The following is a 25,539-nucleotide window of genomic DNA, read 5'->3' on the forward strand; positions in this document are numbered from 1 at the left end:
CTGGACGATTTCTTGCGGGCTCTACAGATTCTCGGTAGGAACTGTGACTGCCAGGCAATTTCGGCAGTCCAACACACCGAACTACTAATCAGAGACGCTTATGTCACGGGCATTAAGTCTACGTACGTTCGCCAGCGACTATTGGAAAGGGGTACGCTCGATCTTGCAATTCACTGGAAGTGGCCTCCCGTAATCTGGAGGTCTACACCTCCGACCGCGGGGCACCCTCGTGGGCATTGTGGGCCCCACCAGCTGCCGACTCGAGTACACCGCAAGCCTGCGCCTCGCGGCAGCCAGCCAACTCCGGAGGGCCAAAATGCTATTTTTGTGGCCAGAGCAAAAATCCCAGGCATCGCTGCCCGGCGCGGAGCGCGACCTGCAACGGGTGCGGGAAGAAGGGCCACTTTGTTTCCATTTGCCAGGCCCGGTCGGTCACCGCTGTTTCCAGGCCCGGCATTGCTACACCCCCCACGTGTGATCCAGTGGCACCGCCATCTTCTCCACAAGCCATGTGCACCCCGTGGGCGCCGCCATCTTCGGTGCCATTTTGGACCGCGCCTCAGGACCCCTGCTCGTCGGGCTGTTTGCTGCCTGCTGATACCTCCGCCACCGCTGATCAGCCCGGGACCTCCCAATATCTTCCGCAGCTCGCCTCCATCACCCTGGATCAGTCTCGGCCCCGAAACCTCGCGACCGCTACGATGACGGTAAAGATCAACGGGCACGAGACGACCTGCCTCTTTGACTCCGGGAGCACAGGGAGTTTCATCCACCCCACTACGGTAAGGCGCTGCTCCCTCCCGGTACTCCCCGTCACCCAGAAAATCTCCCTGACCTCCGGATCCCATTCCGTGCAAATCCGGGGGTATTGTGTCGCAACCCTCACCGTTCAGGGCGTAGAGTTCAGCAACTTCAGGCTCTACGTCCTCTCCCTCTCTGCGCTGCCCTGTTACTAGGTCTTGACTTTCAATGCCACCTCCAAAGCCTTACTTTGAAATTCGGCGGACCCCTGCCTCCCCTCACCGTCTGCGGCCTCACGACCCTTAAGGTCGATCCACCTTCACTGTTTGCAAACCTCACCCCGGACTGCAAGCCCGTCGCCACTAGGAGCAGACGGTACAGTGCGCAGGACAGGACCTTTATCAAGTCGGAGGTCCAACGGCTTCTGCGGGAGGGGATCATTGAGGCCAGTAACAGCCCCTGGAGAACTCAAGTAGTGGTAGTGAAGACTGGGGAGAAGCACAGGATGGTCATTGACTACAGTCAGACCATCAACCGGTACACGCAGATCGACGCGTACCCCCTCGCACGCATATCTGACATGGTCAATCAGATTGTGCAGTATCGAGCCTTCTCCACAGTAAACTTGAAGTCTGCCTACCACCAGCTCCCCATCCGCCCGGAGGACAGCCAATACACTGCATTCAAAGCAGATGGCCGCCTCTATCATTTCCTTCGAGTTCCCTTTGGCATCACCAATGGGGTCTCGATCTTCCAGCGCGAGATGGACCGAATGGTTGACCAGTACGGGCTGCGTGCCACCTTCCCGTACCTAAATAACTTCACCATCTGTGGCCATGACCAGCAGGACCACGACGCAAACCTCCAAAAATTCCTCTATACCGCCAAATTCCTTAACCTCACGTACAATAAGGAGAAATGCGTGTTCCGCACCAACCGCTTAGCCATCTTTGGCTACGTAGTGGAAAATGGAGTCCTAGGGCCCGACCCCGGCCGCATGCACCCCCTCCTGGAACTCCCTCTCCCCCACTGCCCCAAGGCCCTGAAACGATGCCTGGGTTCTTTTCCTACTATGCCCAGTGGGTCCCTAATTATGCGGACAAGACCCGTCCACTCATCAAGTCCACAGTTTTTCCCCTGACGGCTGAGGCCCGCCAGGTCTTCAACCACATCAAGGCGGACATCGCCAAGGCCATGATCGATGCAGTCGACAAGTCCCTCCCCTTTCAGGTGGAGAGCGACGCATCGGACGTAGCTCTGGCCGCCACCCTCAACCAGGCGGGCAGACCCGTGGCTTTCTTTTCCCGCACCCTCCATGCCTCCGAAATTTGGCACTCCTCTGTTGAAAAGGAGGCCCAAGCCATTGTTGAAGCTGTGCGACACTGGAGGCATTACCTGGCCAGCAGGAGATTCACTCTCCTCACTGACCAACGGTCGGTTGCCTTCATGTTTAACTATACGCAGCGGGGCAAGATCAAAAATGACAAGATCTTAAGGTGGAGGATCGAGCTCTCCACCTATAACTATGAGATCTTGAATCGCCCGGGGAAGCTCAATGAGCCCCTGATGCCCTGTCCCGCGGTACATGTGCCAGCGCACAAGTGGACCTCCTCCGGGCTCTCCACTATGACCTCAGCCACCCGGGGGTCACCCGGTTCTTCCACTTTGACAAGGCCCACAACCTGCCCTACTCCATTGAGGAGGTCAGGACCGTAGCCAGAGACTGCCAAGACTGCGCAGAGTGCAAGCCGCACTTCTACCAGCCAGATAGAGCGCACCTGGTCAAGGCCTCCCGCACCTTTGAGCGCCTCAGCATGGACTTCAAAGGGCCCCTCCCCTCCACCGACCGCAATATGTACTTCCTCAACGTAATTGATGAGTACTCCCGGTTCCATTTCGCCATCCCATGCCCCGACATGACTTCTGCTACGGTCATCAAAGCCCTGCACAGCACCTTCACTCTGTTCGGTTTCCCCACCTACATCCACAGCGATCGAGGATCCTCCTTAATGAGTGATGAGCTGCGTCAGTTCCTGCTCAGCAAGGGCATCGTCTCAAGCAGGACGACCAGCTACAACCCCCGGGGAAACGGGCAGGTGGAGAGGGAGAACGGGACGGTCTGGAAGGCCATCCTGCTGGCCCTTCGGTCTAGAAATCTCCCGGTCTCCCGCTGGCAGGAGGTCCCCCTCGATGCGCTCCACTCCATCCGGTCGCTCCTATGCACTGCTACTAATGAGACCCCTCACGAACGTGTGTTTGCCTTCTCTCGGAGGTCCACCTCCGGGGTCTCGCTCCCAACATGGCTGACAGTTCCTGGACCCGTCATCCTCCGGAAGCATGTGCGGAGCCATAAATCGGATCCCTTGGTTGAGAAAGTCCACCTCCTCCATGCGAACCCGCAGTACGCCTACGTGGCACACCCCGACGAGCGACAGGACACAGTCTCCCTCCGGGACCTGGCACCCTCTGGGTCCCCACCCACAACCCCCGACCTGATACCGCTCCCCCCCCCCCCCCCAAGTTGCCTCATTCACCCCTGCGCCACCCACCCTCCCACCAGTGAACCTCACCGCAGCCCCCAACCCAGCAGGATCCGTCCCCTCACTGGATCCACTGAGGGGTGACGAAGAAGAGGTCAACACACTCCCGGAGTCACAGGTGACTACGTCGGCGCCCGCATCACCACCAGGACTGAGGCAATCGCAGCAGAGGGTCAAAGCCCCCGACAGACTCAATCTGTAATGTTTTTCTTCACCCCCGCTGGACTCTTTTTTAAACAGGGGGTGAATGCGGTAAACACCACTGGTAACACACTACATGTATTACGGTACTGCCACTGTATTACAGGTACCACAGTAAATCCCAGCCTGCTGGCTCCTCCCAGCAGGCGGCGTATAAAAGTGTATGCTCTCCTGCGCTGCTCCAATTCTGGTTCCAGCTGCAGGAGGCACAACATCTTGTGCAATAAAGCCTCGATTGTTTCACCATTCTCGTCTCGTGGTAATTGATGGTAGATCACTCTGGTTCTCTCCTTTTAATTCCAAAACAATCCATCTTCAGTCTGTTACTTGCTTGCTGGCAGATACAAAATGGAAGAATCTCTCCTCAGTAATTTCACGCCCAGAGCAAGTGATGTCAGTGTATGGGGCGCGTGACCTGCTCTCTGCCGCTGCTTCTGGCAGGAAGACTCCATCGATTGTTTTTAAATGTGCTCCTAGGACAGTGTGATGACTGCTGGGCTCCGGGCCTGCTGGGCTCCGGGCCTGCAAGGCTCTTGGCCTGCTGGGCTCCGGGCATGCTGGGCTCCGGGCCTGCTGGGCTCCGGCCCTGCGCACTGTTACATCCGACGGAAGGGGCACGCATGCGTGGGACGGTTGCCATTTTTAAAAGTTGGTCACAACCTTTGGACATTTCTTCCCGCAATCAGGAACACCGTGACCAATCGCTCCGCGACCCTCCCGACACCTGCCTGTGACCCACCCGCAGGTCACGACCCTGAATTTGAAAATGACTGCTGTACACTGACATCACATGCCCTGGGCTGAAGAGAAATTCCTCCATTTTGTTAGCCGCAAGCAAGCAAAAGGACTGAACAATTTAAAATGGATTATTTCCTAATAAGGAAGAGAGGGCCAGAGTTACAAACAGTTCAGGATCTCACAACTAAACCTGCTGGAGAGAGTGGTTCAGGAGAATCCACAGCAGGACAAAGCAGTGGTATTTGCGCTCCAGGGCCTCTGTTGAGCAGCCCATTAAGAAGAAGCTGAAATCAGGAACAAAGCAGTATAAAGATGATTTTTTGCAGTATGGCTTTAATAATTGTGCCAATGCAAATTAGGATGCGAACACCGGGAAACACGTGGCTAAACATGCTCACTATGGGATTTTGTTCTCATTTAGTTAAATCCCGCCCCAAGTTTACGGAGGGTGCAAAGTGGGAGATCGGCCAGGGCAGAATTGTACTAAAACTTTATATAAGGCCTTGCACAACCCCAGGAATTCCTAAAACACTTTACAGTCAATTTCTGAAGTGTAAATGTAAAAGATTTGGCAGCCAATCCAAACACAAAAAGCTCCCAGGAAAAGCAAAGTAAGAAGTCTTACAACTCCAGGTGAATCCTGAGGAAGGAGCAGTGCTCCGAAAGCTAGTGATTCGAAAAAAACCTGTTGGACTTTAACCTGGTGTTATAAGAGTTCACCCCAGTCCAACGCCGGCATCTCAACATCATGAAAAGCAAAGTGACATTGTTCTTTTATGTTGGAAGTTCATTGACAAATAAACATTGGCCACCATTTTAAGTGCTCAAGTCACAGAATGCAACTTGAACCGTAACCTTCTGATTCAGAGGAAATAATTCTGCCAACTGATCCATGGCTGACACACATCAAAACAGTTAAGCCTTGAGATAACAAAGTCACAAACAACAGTTTCAGCAGCACATAAGCTGAGGCTGGGGTGGGGCAGGTGATAACCCGAAGTGGAGGTAGGCAGTCTTGATGATGGAGAACAAATTGGACGCTTGGCACAGTGCCAGGTAGGATGCCAGGTTTTCAAACAGTCTAGCTCAGCCTAATAGAGCGATGGTGTTGGGAACAAAATTGATGGTGGAGAGCAAAGACAACGGTCTTCCAAATATATTAAATGGAGGCAATTTCTGCTCATCCCACTCTGGATGTTGAAGAAGCAGCACGAAAAATCAAAATGAGTAGCAGGGTGGATATAGATGGCTGTAAGATAGAGCTCAGTATAGTATCAGTGTACACATAGAACGAAAGATCATATGAAATGAAATGAGACTCGTGTAAGTTGCATTGAACTTGGAGTTGGTCAGGTCACGGTCATGTGGTCAGGTTTGCTCCACCGTAAACAAATGCCAAACCAGCATCAGCTTGTGGAAAACTAACACAAACTGAAATAGATCTTGAAGCTGAAATCACTGTGTCACGTTTTGCAATAGAACTAACGGTGAGGTCAACAGTGCTCACCATTAGTAATGTGGAAATTGAATTTCAACTTCTGTACAGTTAAACATAAACATCAGTTGCTGTCCATAATCCTCCAGATGCTGTACCGTACCGGTATCTTGCCAAAGAGACTCAGCATTAAAATGCATAGAACAGCATAGTTACCCTAATTACATAATGGATGCCCATTAAAAGTGCCAGAAAAAGTTAAAGCTTATTCAGTCCTGTGAAAGTAAACTTTGAATGTGTGATAAGTTTTAGTACTTACAAACAGCCTAATTTTTCATTTTTTTTAGGTGTGGAACCTCATTCCTTCAAAATTTAATTATTATTGGAAGTGTAAAAAAAAGATTCCATTTGTTTTTACTTTTTTTTCTGCATCTTCTTTCTCTCTTTCCCGCAATCCAATTTTCCTTTCTTCATTTCAATTTCAATACTTTATTTGACATTGAATGAAATATTCTAATTGACACTTCCTGGTTCAGACTCTATGCTGCTCATTAAGGATTCTTCAATCTGATTGGTTAATGAGATACACAGTTGCTTGTCCTGTCACACAGCTCTGAGATTTTCCACAGAGGGCGCTGTGCCATTTGGCTCTCTAATTTACAGTAAGTTTCAGTGAAAAAACTCAGAAAATCTGTGAGCAAGTGCCAGTGTAATGACCAGCTAGTGTCATTTGTTCATCAGTGGGGGCAAAATCTGGCCTGTTGTTTCACATCTCAAAATCAAGGCAAATAATTGCCAGATTTAACAGCAACCCTATGCATTTTTTGGGAGTAATTCCCCCACCATTTTAAGTGATTGTCTCCAATGCAGAATGTACTTGCACAAAAAGCGGGAGTAAATACAAGCCTGGCACTTTTGGCCAGAAGAAAATGATATACAAGGTACACAATCACACAAATTTCCACAGCATCTCACATATTTCATTGAAGATAACCCTTCTCTCCATAAGTGTAAACTTAAATCTTTCTGAAAAAAATACTTGAACTACATTGAGAAAAACCTAAAATATAAAAGTGGTCAGAATTTGTTCTATTAGTCACTTTCAATTAATTGTAAAACAATTTTCTTTCATATGTTTGAAACAAAAATGCACGATCAATTACACAAAGACGAGAGTTGGATGCAATCGAGGCTTTATCATGTGTGGCGTCCTACAGCAGTTGGCGAAATGGCTGCTGTACGAGGAGCACACATATTTAAACTCCACCTACTGGGCGGAGCCAGCAGGCAGGGAACTACCTCCGTAGCTGTAGTACAGGGCCTTACCACAAAGCACACAATATATACATCAGTGGTGACTACTGTAGTGATCTGTACATCTGTACATACATCTGCACATACACCAGGGACTGCAGACAGATGTAACAGCCACAGCATCACTAGAGGGCATCAGAGATGGGTATAAAGGGTCCAGCCCAAGGTAGGATCCGCCTCTTTCAGAAGCACAGGGCTAGTGTGCAGCAGCACACAGAGACAGCTCAGCATAGACAGTTTACCTTAACTTCACTGGTCATACCTCTTGGCTGTATTATATCTAGTTAAGCTCTTGAAACAGAACAAACCTATTGAATAAAGTATTTGTGTTAACTGGAAGTCTACAATCTTCATTCAGACTTAGAGAATAACATACGATACCAGGAGTGATTTCAGAAAGCTAGCTAGACACCAGCAAGAGAAGACAAACTTAAACCGGATATTTGACTGTGGAAGGCTTTGCAGCAAATGGATCCTCGACGACTAACTGATTCGATGGAACTTGTAGGAACTCCATGGCTGCTGGAAACAGCCGGTAATTTAAGTTATAACTGGAAAATGTTTGAACAGGTGTTCCAAATATTTATTACAGCTAATGATTTAAGCACTGCCTCTGACGCAATGATATTTTCCTTCACAGGAGGGCATGAAGCTAGAGAAATCTATAATTGCTTTAATTACTTAGAAGGTGAGGACAACACCAAATTAGAAGTTATACTCAAAAAATTTGATGAACATTGTAAGAGTCACTCTGGTGAGATGCTGGAAAGATTTAACTTTTTGTCAGAGAAACGGAGGGCCCATCTCTGATTTTATTACAAATCTCAAGCTAATTGCACAAGGCTGTGATTATACTGATTTCAGAGACACTGTGATAATGCATCAATTAATTTCTGGACTATCTGATACAAATTTGAGGGAATAACTTTCACAAAATAAGTATCTAACTCTAGAAATCACTATACAAAAATGCCTTGCTTATGAACAAAGACAAAATCAATACTTTGAGTCTCTACCAACACATTTAGAAAACAAAATCGGTAAAAATGGCGCAAACACTCACCACGAGGCGGCGGCAGGATTGAATCGGAGGAAGACGGAGGTTCTGAGCAGCAGCCATTTTGAGAACGGAGCCACAGATGCGAAAAGAGCGCACAGTACAGGAAACTCGGAGTGCACACGGGCAATCGAGTCCTACGCATGACGTCACGAGCGCCATGATGTCAGAGGACCAGGACCACGCCCAATTAAAAGGGAAATGCACGAAAATGAACAAAAAGAAATTTAAAGCTGCAAATCCCAATTTTCTTGCCTCAAAAGACAGAACAATGCCAGAACTTACACCAGCAGTTGAAAATAACTTTCACAACACCCTGGAGCAAGCAGTTAGCACCGCCCTTGAAGATGATATGGTCCTTGTAGACTACGACTCAGACGAAGATTTCATCTTGGGAGATGGCTACCCCAGTACCAAATGAACCGCAACTAGAGGTGTTGTACTGTGAAGACCCCAACGATGAGTTCTTCGGAATGGGGAATCTTCAGCCCAGCATATATGACATCCCGACTCTTGAGTGCAGGATTATGCTGCAGCCTGACGCTAAGAAACAGAGAGTTGTCCACGCACCACGAAGGGACCCAGTCTCCACACAAGATGATTTGTTCAGTGAACATGAAGAGAACGATCACAACTCCGAAACAAAAAGCGATGATTTGTCCAACGAACAATACACACAATACTGCTCAGACATGGCTGAGTTATTCGGAGATCCTGATCACAGCATCAGCAACACGGTTGAAAAGCTCAATACGACTCCTCTCATGGTAGATGAATCCAATACCATGGTGCCATGGCAGATCGTCGATACATGGAATGACAGCAATACCCAAGACGAAGACGACGCCACACAGAGAGCACAGAACAACTCCGTTGAGAGATCACAGATCGACTCTACAGTGAGAACACTGCACGACTCCACAAAGAGAGCGATCACAGACTCCACAGAGAGAGCGATGACAGACTCTACAGAGAGAGTGATGACAGACTCCACAGAGAGAGCGATGAAGGACTCCAGAGAGAGAGCGATGAAGGACTCCACAAAGAGAGCGATGCAAGCCTCCACAAAGAGAGTGACGCAAGCCTCCACAGACAGCTCGGTGACAGACTCAAAAATGAAAGCAAGCAAACACTCCATGCATGTACAAGACCATGGAGATCTATCAAGCTTATTTGAGCCACCGGAAGAAGACACTGAATATCTACCCACTGTATGTGAGACAAGTGATGAAGAAATCACAATTACCATAGAGGATGTGGAGGATCACAGCGAGACTGACATATCTCAGCTCGTCTGCACAGAAGCACTCAACAATCAGAGGAGGGCCATGCATGAGTCCAGAGAGACCACGTCAATAGAAATCTTGAAGATTTTGACTCCAGAAAACGAGCACCACAACCCACAACAAAATGAAATCATGAAGATTGTGACTCCAGAATCAGATCACAAAGAGATCACAGATGGTTCAAATGAACCTGAAATGACTCCAAAAGAGGAGCACCAAGAACTCAATGATGATTTAAGTGAACCTGAAATGACTCCAAAAGAGGAGCACCAAGAACTCAATGATAATTCAAGTGAACCTGAAATGACTCCAAAAGAGGAGCACCTAGAATTCAATGATGATTCAAGTGAACCAGAAATGACTCTAGAAGAGGAGTACTAAGTAAGCAAAGAAGAAGAATCGAATCCACCACAAATGACTGATGTCACCAACATCAATGCAACATCAGATCATTCTCACAATTCCCAAGAAGAAACGCTCAATGTAGCAGAGACCACAAAGGACACTGACACCAATAACTGTGACAATGACTCAAATCATCCACATGGCACATTCATTGAGTGAAACAAGAATAACAAAAACCACAAGAGGCACAGCAAAAACAAGAACAACAACAGCAACAACAAAAACAACATGCAGCGCAACAAGAACGACAAAAGCAACAAGAAGCATCCCAGAAACAACAAGTACGACAAGAAAAATAATAAGAATAAAAGCGAAAACAACGAAAACAGAATCAACAAGCGCGACAAAAAGAACAACAAGAACGACAACAACAAGAACGCCAACAAAAACAACAAAGACAGAAACGACAAAAACAACAACAATGAAAACAACCGCCTGTACAACATGGTACAACTCTGCACGTGAAGGAAAATGCCACAGCACACTGCAAAACAATGACAAGACTACAAACATGCCAAGGCATGATAAAGAATCTCACAAATTCACATCTGCTCCAGAACAAACAAGCAAAACAGCTTTCACGAACGATGACATACAGAATCAATACCACGAACACAGGAAAAAGCTGAGGTCAGACAATGGTGCGACACAGAATCGCTACCCGCAATCAAATGCAACAGGGGAAAAAGGTGTCCACATCATTAAACGACTCATCAGCAAAGCAGCCGAGTCACATTCCGACATCAACCTAGCTCTGTTATCGTACCGAGCAACCCCATTGAGCTCAGGACTGTCGCAGCACAAATGCTCTTCGGCAGAGACATCCGGACAATTCTGCCAGCAAAGAAATTCCGTGACCCCGGCAACGCACTGGTTCTCGACGACATGCGGGCACTATGCTCCAAACAAAAACTATACTCCAATCAACATGCGATCCCACTCAAGCCACTGACAATAGGTGATGCCATCAGAATCAGGGACCCAGAAGATGGGTGGTCTGAGTCAGCCACGGTGATCAGGCAGGAGGCACCGCGGTCCTACATTGTCAAATCGTCTGCGGGAGTACTTTTTCGCCGTAACCGCCGGGATCTATTAGCGATTTGACCTACAACGCCAGTATTTCCCACACTGGACTTGACCGAGTCCATTTGGCCACAGGGCGTTCCTCGCCACACAACGCCAGACAGTACTCCTGATGACATCAAACCATCATCCATACTACCACCGTTAAGATGCTCCAGCAGAAGCCGTAAGGTACCCGACCAGCTACATTTGTGACGACATTTCAACACACGCACAAGACAAATATGGACATTTCTCACGATGGACTCACAACACAGTTAATTGTTTCTGTATTACTTTTATCATTTTCACAGTGTGCAGATTTGCATATTCTCACCACTTGTTATGTACAGTTTTCTTGAGGCCAGTCTAGAAAACATGTCCAATAAAAGGGGGGGGGGATGTAGTGATCTGTACATCTGTACATACATCTGCACATACACCAGGGACTGCAGACAGATGTAACAGCCACAGCATCACTAGAGGGCAGCATCAGAGACGGGTATAAAGGGTCCAGCCCAAGGGAGGATCCGCCTCTTTCAGAAGCACAGGGCTAGTGAGCAGCAGCACACAGAGACAGCTCAGCATAGGCAGTTTACCTTAGCTTCACTGGTCATACCTCTTGACTGTATTATATCTAGTTAAGCTCTGGAAATAGAACAAACCCACTGAATAAAGTATTTGTGTTAACTGGAAGTCTACAATCTTTATTCAGACTTAGAGAATAACATACCTACCACACCCCCTGTTAAAATTGAGTCCGGCGGGAGTGGAGGAGAGTTATACAGAAGGATGATGGTTTTTTTATAGAGTCCCAATCAAGTTACAGGTTCAGTCGGTCCGATCTGTTGATCTGCCGTTGGGAGGGCCGCAGTGATGGCGGTGATTCTGGTGTCGGTCTGGTCTTCGGTGACTCCAGGAGCGTGCCAAAATCCTCTTCATCCTCGGGCATGGGCAGGGGGAGGACGGATTGTCCTGGGGTGGGGGTTGCAGCTGGGTGTGATGGGGGAGGGGAGGATGGCGCCGGGTCGGAGGGGTGTGTGTGTGTGGAACCAGCTGGTGCCAGGTCCCTGAGGAAGACGGTATCTTAGCGGCCGTCGGGATACGCTACGTAGGTGTACTGTGGGTTGGCGTGGAGTAGCTGTACCCTCTCAACCAACGGGTCCGCCTTGTGGAGCCGCACGTGCTTACGGAGAAGTACGGGTCCTGGAGCTGCCATCCACGTTGGGAGCAAAACCCCGAGGTGGACTTCCTGGGGAAGGCGAAGAGATGTTCATGGGGTGTGTCATTAGTCGCCGTGCATAGGAGCGACCGAATGGAGTGCAGTGCATCGGGGAGGACCTCCTGCCAGCGGGAGGCCGGGAGATTTCTGGACCGTAGGGCAGCAGGACGGCCCTCCAGACCGTCCCATTCTCTCTCTCCACCTGCCCGTTTCCCCGGGGGTTATAGCTGGTCGTCCTGCTCGATACCCTTGTTGAGCAGGATCTGACGCAGCTCATCGCTCATGAATGAGGATCCCCTGTCGCTGTGGACATAGGCGGGGAAGCCTAACAGCGCGAAGATGGTGTTGAGGGCTTTGATGACGGTGGCAGACGTCATGTCACGGCATGGGATGGCGAAGGGGAATCTGGAATACTCATCGACCACACTGAGGAAGTACGTGTTACGGTCGGTGGAGGGGAGGGCCCTTTGAAGTCCACGATGAGGCGTCCAAAGGGGCGGGAGGCCTTCACCAGGCATGCACTGTCTGGCTGGTAGAAGTGCGGTTTGCACTCCGCGCAGACCTGGCAGTCTCTGGTGATTGCCCTGACTTCCTCGACAGAGTAGCGCAGATTGCGGGCCTTGATGAAGTGGTACAAACGTGTGACTCCAGGGTGACAAAGGTTGTCGTGCATAGTCCGGAGTCGGTCCACCTGTGCGCTGGCACATGTACCTTGGGATAGGGCATCGGGGGGGGCTCGTTGAGCTTACCGGGACGATACAAAATCTCGTAGTTGTAGGTGGAGAGCCCGATCCTCCACCTCAAGATTTTATCGTTCTTGATCTTGCCCCGCTGTGTGTTGTTCAACATGAAGGATACCGACCGTTGGTCAGTGAGGAGAGTGAATCTCCTGCTAACCAGGTAATGCCTCCAATGCCGCACAGCTTCAATGATGGCTTGGGCCTCTTTTTCGACGGAGGAATGCCGAATTTCGGAGGCATGAAGGGTTCATGAAAAGAGTGCCACGGGCCTGCCTGCCTGGTTGAGGGTGGCGGCTAGAGCGACGTCTGGTACATCGCTCTCGACTTGAAATGGTAACGTCTCGTCGACTGCGTGCATCGCGGCCTTGGTGATGTCAGCCTTAATACGGTTGAAGGCCTGGTGAGCCTCGGCCGTTAGGGGAAAAAGAGTGGATTGAATGAGTGGGCGGGCCTTGTCCGCATAATTTGGGACCCACTGAGCGTAGTAAGAAAAGAACCCCAGGCAACGTTTGAGGGCTTTGGGGCAGTGGTGGAGGGGGAGTTCCATGAGGGAGCGCATGCGGTCGGGATCGGGCCCCAGAACTCTGTCCTGGACCACATAGCCGAGGATGGATAAGCGGTTTGTGCTGAACACGCACTTCTCCTTGGTATAAGTTAGGTTGAGGAGAGTGGTGGTGTGGAGAAATCTGGCAAGGTTGGCGGCATGATCCTGCTGATCGTGGCCGCAGATGGTGACATTGTCTAGGTACGGGAAAGTGGCCCGCAAACCGTACCGGTCAACCATTCGGTCCATTTCCCGTTGGAAAACCGAGACCCCGTTGGTGACGCCAAAGGGAACCCTAAGAAAGTGGTAAAGGCGGCCATCTGCCTCGAAGGCAGTGTATGGGCGGTCCGCCTTACGGATGGGGAGCTCGTGGTAGGCGGATTTTAGGTCGACAGTTGAGAAGACCCGGTACTGTGCAATCTGATTGACCATATCAGATATGTGTGGGAGGGGGTACGCGTCGAGCTGCGTGTACCGATTGATGGTCTGACTGTTGTCCATGACCATTCTGTGTTTCCCCCCAGTTTTCACAACTACCACTTGGGCTCTCCAGGGACTGTTGCTGGCCTCGATGATGCCTTCCCGAAGCAGTCGCTGGACTTCGGACCTGATGAAGGTCCTGTCCTGGGCGCTGTACCGTCTGCTCCTGGTGGCGACGGGTTTGCAATCTGGGGATAAGTTTGCAAATAGGGAAGGTGGGTCGACCTTTAGGGTTGCGAGGCCGCACACAGTAAGGGGTGGTAGGGGCCTGCCGAATTTCAATGTTAGGCTCTGGAGGTTGCACTGGAAGTCCAGGCCGAGTAGCAAGGCAGCGCAGAGATTGGGGAGGACGTAGTGGCGGAAGCCGCTGAACTCCACGCCCTGGACAGTGAGAATGGCTATGCAGTACCACCGGATCACCACGGAGTGGGACCCGGAGGCCAGGGAGATTCTCTGGTTGACGGGGTTACCGCGAGGGAGCAGCGCCTTACCGTATTGGGATGGATGAAGCTCTTGGTGCTCCCGGAGTCCAGCAGGCAGGGGTTCTCATGCCCATCGATTTTCACGTTGGTAGAGGCCGTTGCTAGGTTGCGTGGCGGGACTGGTCAATCGTGACCGAGGTCGTCGATGGTGGCAGACGATGGGGTGCCCGGGGGGCATGGGTCCTGGTATGATGGCGGCGCCCACGGGCCGCACGTGTCGTGGGGGAAACAAGATGGCAGCGCCTGATGAACCTGGGGAGGACAAGATGGCGGCGCCCACGGGCCGCACGTGGTGGGTGACGAACAAGATGGTGGCATCCACAGGCCGCACGTGGTGGGGGTCGAACAAGATGGCGGTGGCCACGGGCCGCACGTGGTCTGGGGAGGGGAAGATGGCGGCGCCCACTGGCCGTACGTGGGGGGGATGTTTTGGCTGCCCACAGAAGTAACATTTGGGACCCCCGGGGTTGGTTGGCTGCCGCGCGGCGCCGGCGTGGTGTTGGCTGAGTGGGGTCCGCAGTCTGCGGAGTCCACGATGCGTAGGAGGGGTGGGCTGCGCGGCAGGGGGTGTAGGCCTGGATGTTGCGCGAAGTGACCGTCAGCGAGAGACCTAGCTTTTTGGTTGCCACGAGGTCGAGCGTGGCCCCTTCTAAGAGGCGCTGGCGGATGTAATCCGACCCTATCCATGTAACAAAAGCGTCTCTCATGAGCAAGTTCGAGTGTTTCGTGGCCGTGACGGCGTGACAGTCACAGTCTCTGACTAGGGGAATTAGAGCATGCCAGAAATCTTCCACTGACTCACCAAGAAGTTGACGAGTGGATAGGATGTGTTAGTCCGCTGAGCGTAGTTTTCCTTCCGTAGCGCCATGGCGTCTTCGTAGGTCGGTGCGTCCTGGATAAGTGGAAAGACGTTGGAACTCAGCCGCATGTAGAGGATCTGAATCTTCTGAGCTTCCGGAATTGGGTCTGGTGCAGACCTGATGTAAGCTTTGAAACAGACTAGCCAATGTTCAAAGTCCTTTCTGGCGTTGCCTGATTGCGGATCCAGCTGCAGGCGATCCGGCTTGATGCGGAGGTCCATCTTCTCAAAACTTTAGTGCAATAAATTGATGCATAATCAATTACACAAAGACGAGAGTTGGATGCAATCGAGGCTTTATTACACTAAGATGTGTGGCCTCCTACAGCAGTTGGCGAAATGGCTGCTGTACGAGGAGCACACATATTTATACTCCGCCTACTGGGCGGAGCCAGAAGGCAGGGAATTACCCTCGTACCTGTAGTACAGGGCCTTACCACAAAGCACTTAATATATACATCAGTGGTGACTACCACAAAGAAGTCAATAAATTGAGAATGTAATAGACTAGTCCTCCCAGTCTGGTGCTCCCTGAATCTATAGCAATTATTCAGTAACTTCTTATTGATGGCCCCTGACTAAAACTATGGAGCATGTAGTAGTCATCTGGTGCATTCTTCTGTGGGTACTTATTGAATACACAGACAATCTGGATCATTAAAACTGGTCACTCGGTTTTCTGTGCAGAATGGAAATAAAAAACTTCAAGCATTCTGCACAGACTTTTAGTATATTCTGCCATAATCATTAGGTAGAAGCACTGTCTAAAGAGAATTACTCTTCTGGATCTCCCATCCTAGCAATTAAAACAAGTGAACCAAGCGCCTACATTGAATCCTAGCTACCATACTCTGTGTAATTGCTTTTTGACAAATGTTTAAGGAAGGCACTGAAAGGTAGCAGCAGGAGAGCTGTGTATTGTAAGTCTGTGCCAGTTCAACAAGCAAGGTAGGTCAGATTGAAACTTTGTTGCATCAAGTTAACTTCTGTTTTTATGATTTACATTTGGAAAGAAAATGAAAGGATTCTTTATTATTTTATGTAACAAGGAGAATAGCAAAGTGCACAATTTGCTCTTTTAATCTGTTAGCAGTCAATTTATTTGTTTTACTTAAATAATGCCGCCTGCTGGATTAAGAGTCAGTATCTTGGTCTGATTGGTATTTTTTGAGTCCACCATACACAGAGGAGACAATCACATTCTGATGCTTGATGCATTTCAGTATCTGGTGCACCGAGGAAAGATTTGTTGTTATGATCTATGGATTTAACTTCCCTAGGCATTAAGGAGAAGAAGTTACACTACCAATAAGAGCAGATGGAAGGTACACTTACGGGTTTCGTCAGTGACTATGAACCCAAGAAATTATTAAGTGCAAAAATTCCAAAAGGAGCCAAGCACATTGTGGCACTATAGGCTTTGGTATTGGATTACTAAATTTCTGCACAGCAGGTCTATTGAGCTGCAATCTCCCATCTCAAGGCATGTTCACTACGCAACTGTCAAATCCTGGTTGGAATTCTCGATCAAGAAATAATCAGTGCTGGTAGTTCAACTCAACTAGTGCAGTGAGCAGCATAATTCATCATGAAATGCAGAACTCAGGTCAGGTGATGGGTTGGGGGATATTGGGGGCTGGGATCACAGGGGAGGGTTAAAGGAAGATGAGCTTGGGGTGGGGGTTGCCTTTGATGGTCCTACAAAGCCTGCAAAGGTGGTCCCCCTGCCTTTCCTGATACCAACCTGTGCAGCTAAAGTTACCAAGATTCCTGCATGGTGTGGGCCTCCCCTTGCTGGGGGTAAAATACCAGTAGTGGTGGGATGAGGCTCTTGAGTGACCATTAATTGGCCGAATGAAGGTCTCAATAGGACCCAGGAACGGAAGGGATGCCCAGCACTTCCTCTGCCCGGAGTAACATTTCAGACAGATCAGGAATGGTGGTAGCGAGACTTGATTATATGTCCCAGCTTTCCAGTGCAAAATCCTGCCCAACGTTTTCACCATTGTCTTGGCTATACACCATTTTCTATCAAACTGTGATTCCATTGGTTTGAGGTGTGTCCCTCTGTATCCTATCATGAAACTACCCAATACTATTTTAAATATATATCCACATTTCTAATCTCCATATAATGCCATTCATCATTTGTCATCTCAAGCTTCATAGTTTCTTCATGAGTTATCTGCCTTTAGAATGGTGAAAGGACTCTAGTAGGACAACTTTCAATAAGCCAGATTTGTTGTTCTCTATGTTCATACCTAGTGTTACATACCAAGCTCACTCCTCACCAATTGCTTGTTACAAGTTGCTGTGCAAGAGGTATAAGCAAAAAGATTTGTTTTCCCTCCCTTCTGGCTGCTTTTCAACAGATACCAATATCAACTGGTTCACCTCAATGCCACCGACCCACCTCACAATTTGTTCCTGAACCTAAACATGTGGGCAAAAGGAAATCCTTCCATCCATTTTATGTTTTGGAGTTTGACCCATGATGAAAGAACATTGTGTACGCCACAACCTGAATCTAAATTGGAACTTGGCTGTCATTGAAGATGGATGAAAAAGACCAGAGTACCCAGAATCAAAGACACACAATGCATATGCCTGATTAAGAAGGTCAAAACTGAAAGATAAGAGAAACAAAGATGAGAGGCATAGAATAGTTAGAAGTAGGAGTAAAAAGACAACTGAAGTAACTACCCTAGTCATTATTTTTCCTAATTGTCTGGTGTTGAATTGTTTCCTGTGTAGAGGTACAATCATCACAACCTCTACAGCATTCGAGTACTGAGAATTATATGAATAAACAAAAAGTAATAGAAAATGGCCAAGAATATATTGAAATCATTGTTAGGTTTTATTCAGTGTTCATCAGGTAAATGATGCCCTTGTTTTGAAATGGAACCATCAGCATCCAATGAAATGAAAATTGCTTATTGTCACAAGTAGGCTTCAAATGAAGTTACTGTGAAAAGCCCCTAGTCGCCACATTCCGGCGCCTGTTTGGGGAGGCTGTTACGGGAATTGAGCCGTGCTGCTGGCCTACCTTGGTCTGCTTTCAAAGCCAGCGATGTAACCCTGTGCTAAACAGCCAGCACACCAAACACCAGCTGGCTGGTGTGTGCCCGCTGAAAGGTAAAACGTGCTCCATCCCAACATCAAAACAACATCCTTAGGATATTTGAAATTGTAATTGTTCTTGCTGTTTGTGATGTGAATCTGTTCACAAACTCATTTGCCTGAGGATATTACGAGCCACAAAGAAATCTCCATCAGTCTGATCTGGATACAAATCCAAATTCCAAGGCAAAACTATGCTTACCAATTGCATCATCCAATCTACTCGTTATTAATTCAGGTAACTATGTAAAGTTTGCTGAACGATTGTGAGCTGAGAGATATAACTCAACTTAAAACCCTGAAAATTGGTGGGAAACTGGTAAATCTGAGAACAAAACTTAACCGGAGTGAAATCTGTGAGCCTTGCACTCAGATAGGTTACCATATAACAAACATGTTCTTCAGTAATGAGTAAACCCAATGGAGAATTTCTTCTCCAGCACAATGCCCCATGCACATTAAGGCAGTGCTCCTGCTTCAGGCCACAGGAGCTGAATTCTAAAATGTTGTACAAAATGCCTTCTTGTAAAGATTCTAGCTCGCAGTTTTAGCAATAAAAGGAATTCTATGACACATTATTCATTGTACACATTCCCCTTTTGCAACATGCAGAATTGTGTTACATTTGGAATGAACAAAAGACCTCTTAAGTAAAGTTTTAGCAAAATGAAAATGGCAGAATCATAGAATCCCTACAGTGCAGAAGGAGGCCATTCAGCCCATTGAGTATGTACTTACCCTCTAAAAAGAGCACTCTACCTAGGGCCATCCCAGGCATTGATCATGGCCAATCCACCTAACCTGCACATCTTTGGACAGTGGGAGGAAACCAGAGGAAGCTCACACAGACACGGGGAGGATATGTCGATGGTCACTCCAAGGCTGGAATCGAACCTGGGTCGCAGGTGCTATGAGGCAGTGGTGCTAACCATTGTGCCACCATGCCTCCCCAGAATCTGCAGAATTATTGCAATTCGTAACAATTTGCCAGAATAGTTAATTATGTTTGTTTTAGAACTGGATATATATATAGAATTGTGCTCTAATAAAAACTAAATTATCCTTACTGTGCTGTGGCAACTGTAACTGGAGAAGCTAGTTTATGTATTTTAATTCAAATAAATACCTTCTCTCGGACTAGAATAGCTGAACACTGCAACAAAACTCCCATCATCTTGTGGGGATTCCAAGTGACTGAGTTGGCCCTAGAAGAAAAAACAGTTTGTAAATACGCTTAAGGTATTATTAATAACATTGAGTATTATTTGTTATCTTTTTGATTGGTCAATAAGGCACAATGGTATTAAGGGCTAGGTGCTTAGCCGAGATCAATTGTACGTTAAAACCTGATCTGAAAACAGTCACGTTGGGCCCCCTCACCAATATATGATCAAAAACATTTTTTTAATTTTTAAATGAAGCATAACCAAAATAATTATTAGCATCTATTAATTCATCAGAGGAACCAGCGAGTTGATTTTTATCCAATAGGTTGTAGCTCCTAGAATTATATCAGCTTTTGACACAGAATGAGACCATTCAGCCCACCATTTCCATTGCAGTAATTCATTGATTTCCTCGTTTTATTTTAAGTGGATACAGAAATGATAAACATAAAGAAAATCACAGAGAAGGTAAGAGAAAAATATAGGATACTGAAAGAGTTATAAAATGAGAAGAAAGCCGAGAGCTGTTCACAGAAACATTTTATTTTTCTTATATCCCAGCTGCACTGCTACAAGGTTTGCCAATTCTCCATGATTATCCTGGGGTCTCCAGGAATTAAAGTTTACGTTCCTGGACATTACTGTAAACAAGCCAGGAATACAATGATAGGGAATTAAAGAAAATTGTGAACTGGTTATTTTATGGGAACATTTACGAATTAGTTACAAAACAATTGGAGATGGATTCAAAGGCCATTTTACTAGGTGGGACAGTTGGAGGAGAGGTCTTGATGTCCATTTGGAGTGGGCAGCCATCAATGCCACAACATGTTCAGCAATATATATTCTTAGAAAGCACAACAATTACCTTTCAATACCATTCAGTTTATGACGATGCTTTCTGGACATCAGGAGTCCACCTCCCCATGCAGCCTACAGGCAAATAAAAATAGGATAACTAGAATAGTCCAGCTGAAATACAAAAGTGAGAATTTTAAAGTTAAAATATAAAAATAAGACTTACGTCAACATGGAGCCAGAGATTATACTTGGCACATATATCAGCAATTTCTTCAATGGGATCAAATGCACCATATACGGTATTTCCTGCTGTTGCATTAACGTAAATTGGAATATATCCCTGGAAAAATAAACAAGTTTATTTTAATTTTCTTATGGACCAAGTTGAACAAAATATTGAAGTGTGCATCATCAAGCATCATGAAAAGTTGGAAAATAGAAACGTAAGTTAGCAACAAGGAAAGACGTTCTCTTCTAAAAGTGAGGGAAGATGGATGGATCACTGGAATTAGACACTGGCACATACCTTTTGTTTAGCTTCAATAATTTTTGCTTCCAAATCAGATGGCATTATTTTCCCCCTGCAATGATTTTAGAAACAAAATATGTATAAAATTCAAAGCTTCCAAGGCTGGAAAATCAGCAGATAATAACATTATCATTTTTCCAATCAAGTAGTGTCCATAACATATGTGTATTTCAAATCAACTCAATGGCAATATACTGGATTTTACCTTTCATCACATTTTAATAAAATCACATTGTCTGTTCCAAATCCAAGGGCAGCCCCGGCCTTCTTTATTGAATAATGACTCTGCAATGAACAAATAATTTCAAACTCACTTATCTTAGAAAACATGCACCAGCATCATGAAAGAAGTAAAACAGGTATAAATGTGGAGGATCACACAACTTACATTCTCTGAGGTGAATAGGATCAGTTTAGGAGCGGCAGTCATGCCTTTGACTTTAACATCTGGGAAATACTTGTAGCGGGCAGCCATTATACTGTACATATTTGATATAGCCCCTCCTAAAAATAAAATTAAATTGAGTGAGGGATTTTAAAATTACCTTTCCAAACATTTCTGAATGCTGCTGCTCAATAGTTTCAATTTAATATGCTATGATATTCAGGTTTTCCTGAACTAGTTTGAAATGTCATCCTGTTTATATGGTTCCTTTTCAATAGAGCACTGGGTATGTCCTGCGTTCGACATTGTCCTATCATCACGATGGAATACAATTATGTCCAGTTAGAAGGGTTACAGAACAAGAGCCCGACTTTAAAAGGGGAAATAGGCATGAAATATAGCTTTACGACTATTTCCAATTTTTTTGAAACTCATTTGGCCATGATTTCTGAGGATGTCCAGTAGTTCCAGGAAACTACGATCACCACACTTTGTGCTGCTGCTGAACATACCTCAATAATGACATTAGAAAAACAGCTTCGAACTTCCTCAAAAGAAAATATATTGCATCAAACTGAGCTAATATCAGTCAACATTGAAAACCTAGACCATATTTATTTGTGTTGTATAGGAAGGGCATTTTTTTATGAGATAAATTCCAATTCAGTAAAAAGAGTGGCATCCTAAGCTTTGATCTAGAATGATGTTTCGGTTGTTTAAATTTAGAGTACTTGTTTATTTTATAGCCTAAGATCCCAAGTGTCTTGCTCAATTAAATATCTATATTGAATTACATTAAAGCTAATACACTGAAAATAGGATAACAGCACCTTAGTAGAATGATGAAAAATAATTGTCAAGCTGGATTTCTTGTTCTCGCGGAAATTGTGTATTTGCTTTCACTGGCTTGACAGCTAGATCCATTTTCCGCGGCTACACTCTTACAGATTGAGAGTCTTGCCAAAATAAATTGATCATATTACCTACCAGGTGAAAAGATTCCATCACCGTCTCCACTGGGCCAACCAATTATCTCTCGCATTTTCTTCAGTGTGATTTGTTCCATGAGGACAAACACTGGTGCTATTTCATATGTAAACCTGTAGGATAAGTATTACTTGTAACTACTCTTCTGAGCCACCGTCTCATTTTTAATCATAATGCTTTTGATGAAAGATTGTATGTCATTCATTTATGACCAATAGATCAAAATTATTCGCGGGTGCAGATATTTAGATGACAATGCAATACTTTCTCCTAACTGTAAAATATAGGTGTATCTGCCATTTACCCAGCGTAATTCAATTAATTTTATTTTTAAAAAGATTCAACACCATGATATATCACTTGTAAACATGTCATTGTAAATAATCTGGAATGCCCGTTATGTGAACTCACAGACAGTCCACTGAACAGAATAAATATAGACAAGCAGCCAGCAGAGATAATTAAGAATATTGAACTGGATTGTGAAAATCCAAAAGCAATCATTCATGTAAAATTATCCAGGTGATGATCCCCCAAGGGCAGTTTTGTTTCTGTAATCCATAGCAGTCAATAAGTGTCAAATGTAATTATAAATGATGATTACCAAATAGACTAAGAGAGAAAAGCAGTCAGCCTTTAAGCATACCCACTGTTGATGTGAATGGGAAATGCAGACTATACATTGAGGAGACAATCAGATCACATTTTAGGCTAATTATTTGAAAGAAAGGATCACTGGGTGGCTCAATGTAGAATAAAATGACCCAACAGTACCTAGAGAATAACAACGTGCATTTATATAGCACCATTAAGATAATAAACCATCCTAATTTGCTTCATAGAATAGAAGCAGATGATAAGCATTGAATAAATAAGAGAGGGGACCAAATGCATGGTCAGAAAGATGGGTTCCAAGATGTGTTGAAAGATGAACAGGGAAGCACCAATGCTGTAAACACTTAGAGAGTTCCATGATTCAGTGACTAAAATTGTAGAGTTATGGGGAGGGCAGGATGCATAAAAGCCACTGCAAAATGATTGAAGGGAATGAATAGGGAAATTGATTTCGAGATTCTAGACTTTTGTGTGTGTGGGTGGGAGGGGGGGGGGCACTAGATAATCACAACATAACAGAAATAATTGTGAGGATATTAATTTCAGTGTGTTGGGGCAAGGCACCAAGGGAGATCAGTACAGAAAAAAGTGAACTCACTGTGAGGTAGGTTGTGGACAGTTGTATTTTTTTATGACAGAGTTTGAATAAAATAGAGCTTAGGTGGCCAATGAAGATGACGTTTGAGATATCAGCTGAAGAGGTAAGAGAAGTGTGGATACAGGTTTTACTGGTGATAGAACATAGAACATTACAGCGCAGTACAGGCCCTTCGGCCCTCGATGTTGCGCCGACCTGTGAAACCAATCTAAAGCCCATCTACACTATTCCATTATCATCCATCTGTTTATCCAATGACCATTTAAATGCCCTTAATGTTGGCAAGTCCACTACTGTTGCAGGCAGGGCATTCCACACCCTTACTACTGTCTGAGTAAAGAACCTACCTCTGACATCTGTCTTATATCTATCTCGCCTCAATTTAAAGCTATGTCCCCTCATGCTAGACATCACCATCCGAGGAAAAAGGCTCTCACTGTCCACTCTATCCAATCCTCTGATAGGGATGAAGTCGCAGCAGAGGTGCAGTGCACAATTTGGGAAATGCGCGGGATGTGCACTTTGAAACAGGGCATTGAGGTTGCAGTGCTTAGGGTAAGTAAAGGCGGCAGCGAGGAAATACACGGGCCCAGTGAAAAGCTGCATGTTAACAGTACCCAAGTTGGACACCCTGAGAACTTTCACAAGTTTCAGTGGTATGTTGAGAGAGAGAGAGCGCTGTGGACATATCAATACTCACATTTCCAGAACTCCAATGTCACTGAGGATCAGACTCAAGTGATTCTAATTTACTGTTGGTTTAATGCTGGTGCAGTTTTAAACAGCTTATTTGCCATAATTTGAATCCCTCTTAGCAGGAAGAACCTTCAAGCACTGGTACTAAATCTGTTCTTCTTCAGTTTGAATCCATGACAACCTGTCCTAATATCATGGTTTATCTTGAAGTATTGCTCGGATTTGCATTTTTTACAATCTTTCGATTTATTCCACATTACACTAAGGTGATGCTGTCCGTTGCACTGAGGGACATGGCATTTCTGACTAAGATCCACATGACTGACCTCCACGGGCCATTTTAGATCTGCCTTCTTCTGCCGGGTTCAAATTGAGGCATGTTCACATGTGAGTTCAGATGACATCTATCAAGGAAGTCCTTGGCAATACTTTGTACCTTACACATGGTACATTACACATTGATCCTCAAACTTCAAACAACTCACTAATTTTCACGTTATGCTTCTGTGCTAACGAGCGCGCCCTGGTGTGCAAAGCAAGTAAATCCTCATGAGAATCAGGAGAGCTGTTAAGATGCCAGGAATGTCCCTGCGCCTCGCCACCTCTGATGTTGGGGATGGGGGGAGGGATGAGGGGGAGGGGGTTACTTTCCATTTTACAACTTTATTTTGAATTCAAATTCACGTCGCCAGTAAACTTGTTCCCGAGGCTGATTGTGAGGAGGGCGCGATGGCAAAAGTCATTTTCTCTGGTAAACTCATTCTGATGTAGGTGTAACATTCTTCCTGGTGACATGGGACCTGGTGCATTTGTTTTTGTGATACACACACTGAGTGTAATAGACAAGTGGAAATGAAGTGCATGCCTGAACTTACATATTAGTGTTGGCCGTCGATGTCAGCCATTCTCCAGCCAATCCGATAATGTCCAGCCCTGACGAGAGCTGGTTGAAAAAGCGAGGATGCCCTGCGGGAATTGGAAACGAAACATCAGAGGTGCAGAACGAAATCTAACCAGTTAGAAAGGGGTTCAGCCCATTTTCTGTTGGATTTAGATTTATGGCCGGAACTTGATTGTTTGTGGTAATCTTCCCAGATGTTTAGTTTGTACATCTGCAGTGAATACTCTTCTTTCCTGTGTCTGCAAATCACCCACTCGTTCTTGGGAAATCTAACCGGAGAGTAGTAAGTGTGGACAATGTGCGCTTGCTCTCTCAGCTTTCTGAAATGTTGATTTGGTACGTCAATTTTGTAAACTTGCTTCCAAAATTCCGTGTGGAAGTCTGAAACTCGAGCAATGAATTGGCGAGTATAGGGAACCCCCACTTTAATGTGCTTTAATTGACCAATTTGACAGACCATTGTTATTCTCCTATTCAGCAATCGGCGTCACTTCAATCACTTTTCTAAATGACTCACCAGCTCCCATGAAATGGTGCTCCCTTCCAAAGAGAGGTAGACTTTGGAAATATGTGATGCAACAGCACTCAGGAAAAATGCATGAGTCATGGATAGTCTTTCGTTAAACCAGCCA

General features: G+C 46.2%; 1 protein-coding gene across 4 annotated transcripts in view; it reads right to left on the reverse strand.

The window, feature by feature from the left end:
* Positions 1-25,539, reverse strand: part of LOC140390654 (glutamate decarboxylase 1) — a 95,923-nt gene that overhangs the window by 56,583 nt on the left and 13,801 nt on the right. For all 4 annotated transcript variants that reach the window (XM_072475836.1, XM_072475838.1, XM_072475839.1 and 1 more), the window contains 8 exons: positions 24,882-24,972; positions 22,098-22,210; positions 21,114-21,229; positions 20,931-21,010; positions 20,723-20,777; positions 20,420-20,536; positions 20,264-20,328; positions 19,356-19,434 (listed from right to left, as the gene is read on the reverse strand). In XM_072475836.1, coding sequence (XP_072331937.1) covers positions 19,356-19,434; positions 20,264-20,328; positions 20,420-20,536; positions 20,723-20,777; positions 20,931-21,010; positions 21,114-21,229; positions 22,098-22,210; positions 24,882-24,972 — 716 coding nt within the window. The remainder of the gene's footprint in view (positions 1-19,355; positions 19,435-20,263; positions 20,329-20,419; positions 20,537-20,722; positions 20,778-20,930; positions 21,011-21,113; positions 21,230-22,097; positions 22,211-24,881; positions 24,973-25,539) is intronic.

The sequence above is a fragment of the Scyliorhinus torazame genome, chromosome 2 (genome assembly GCF_047496885.1).
Source record: "Scyliorhinus torazame isolate Kashiwa2021f chromosome 2, sScyTor2.1, whole genome shotgun sequence".
Taxonomy (NCBI): Eukaryota; Metazoa; Chordata; class Chondrichthyes; order Carcharhiniformes; family Scyliorhinidae; genus Scyliorhinus; species Scyliorhinus torazame.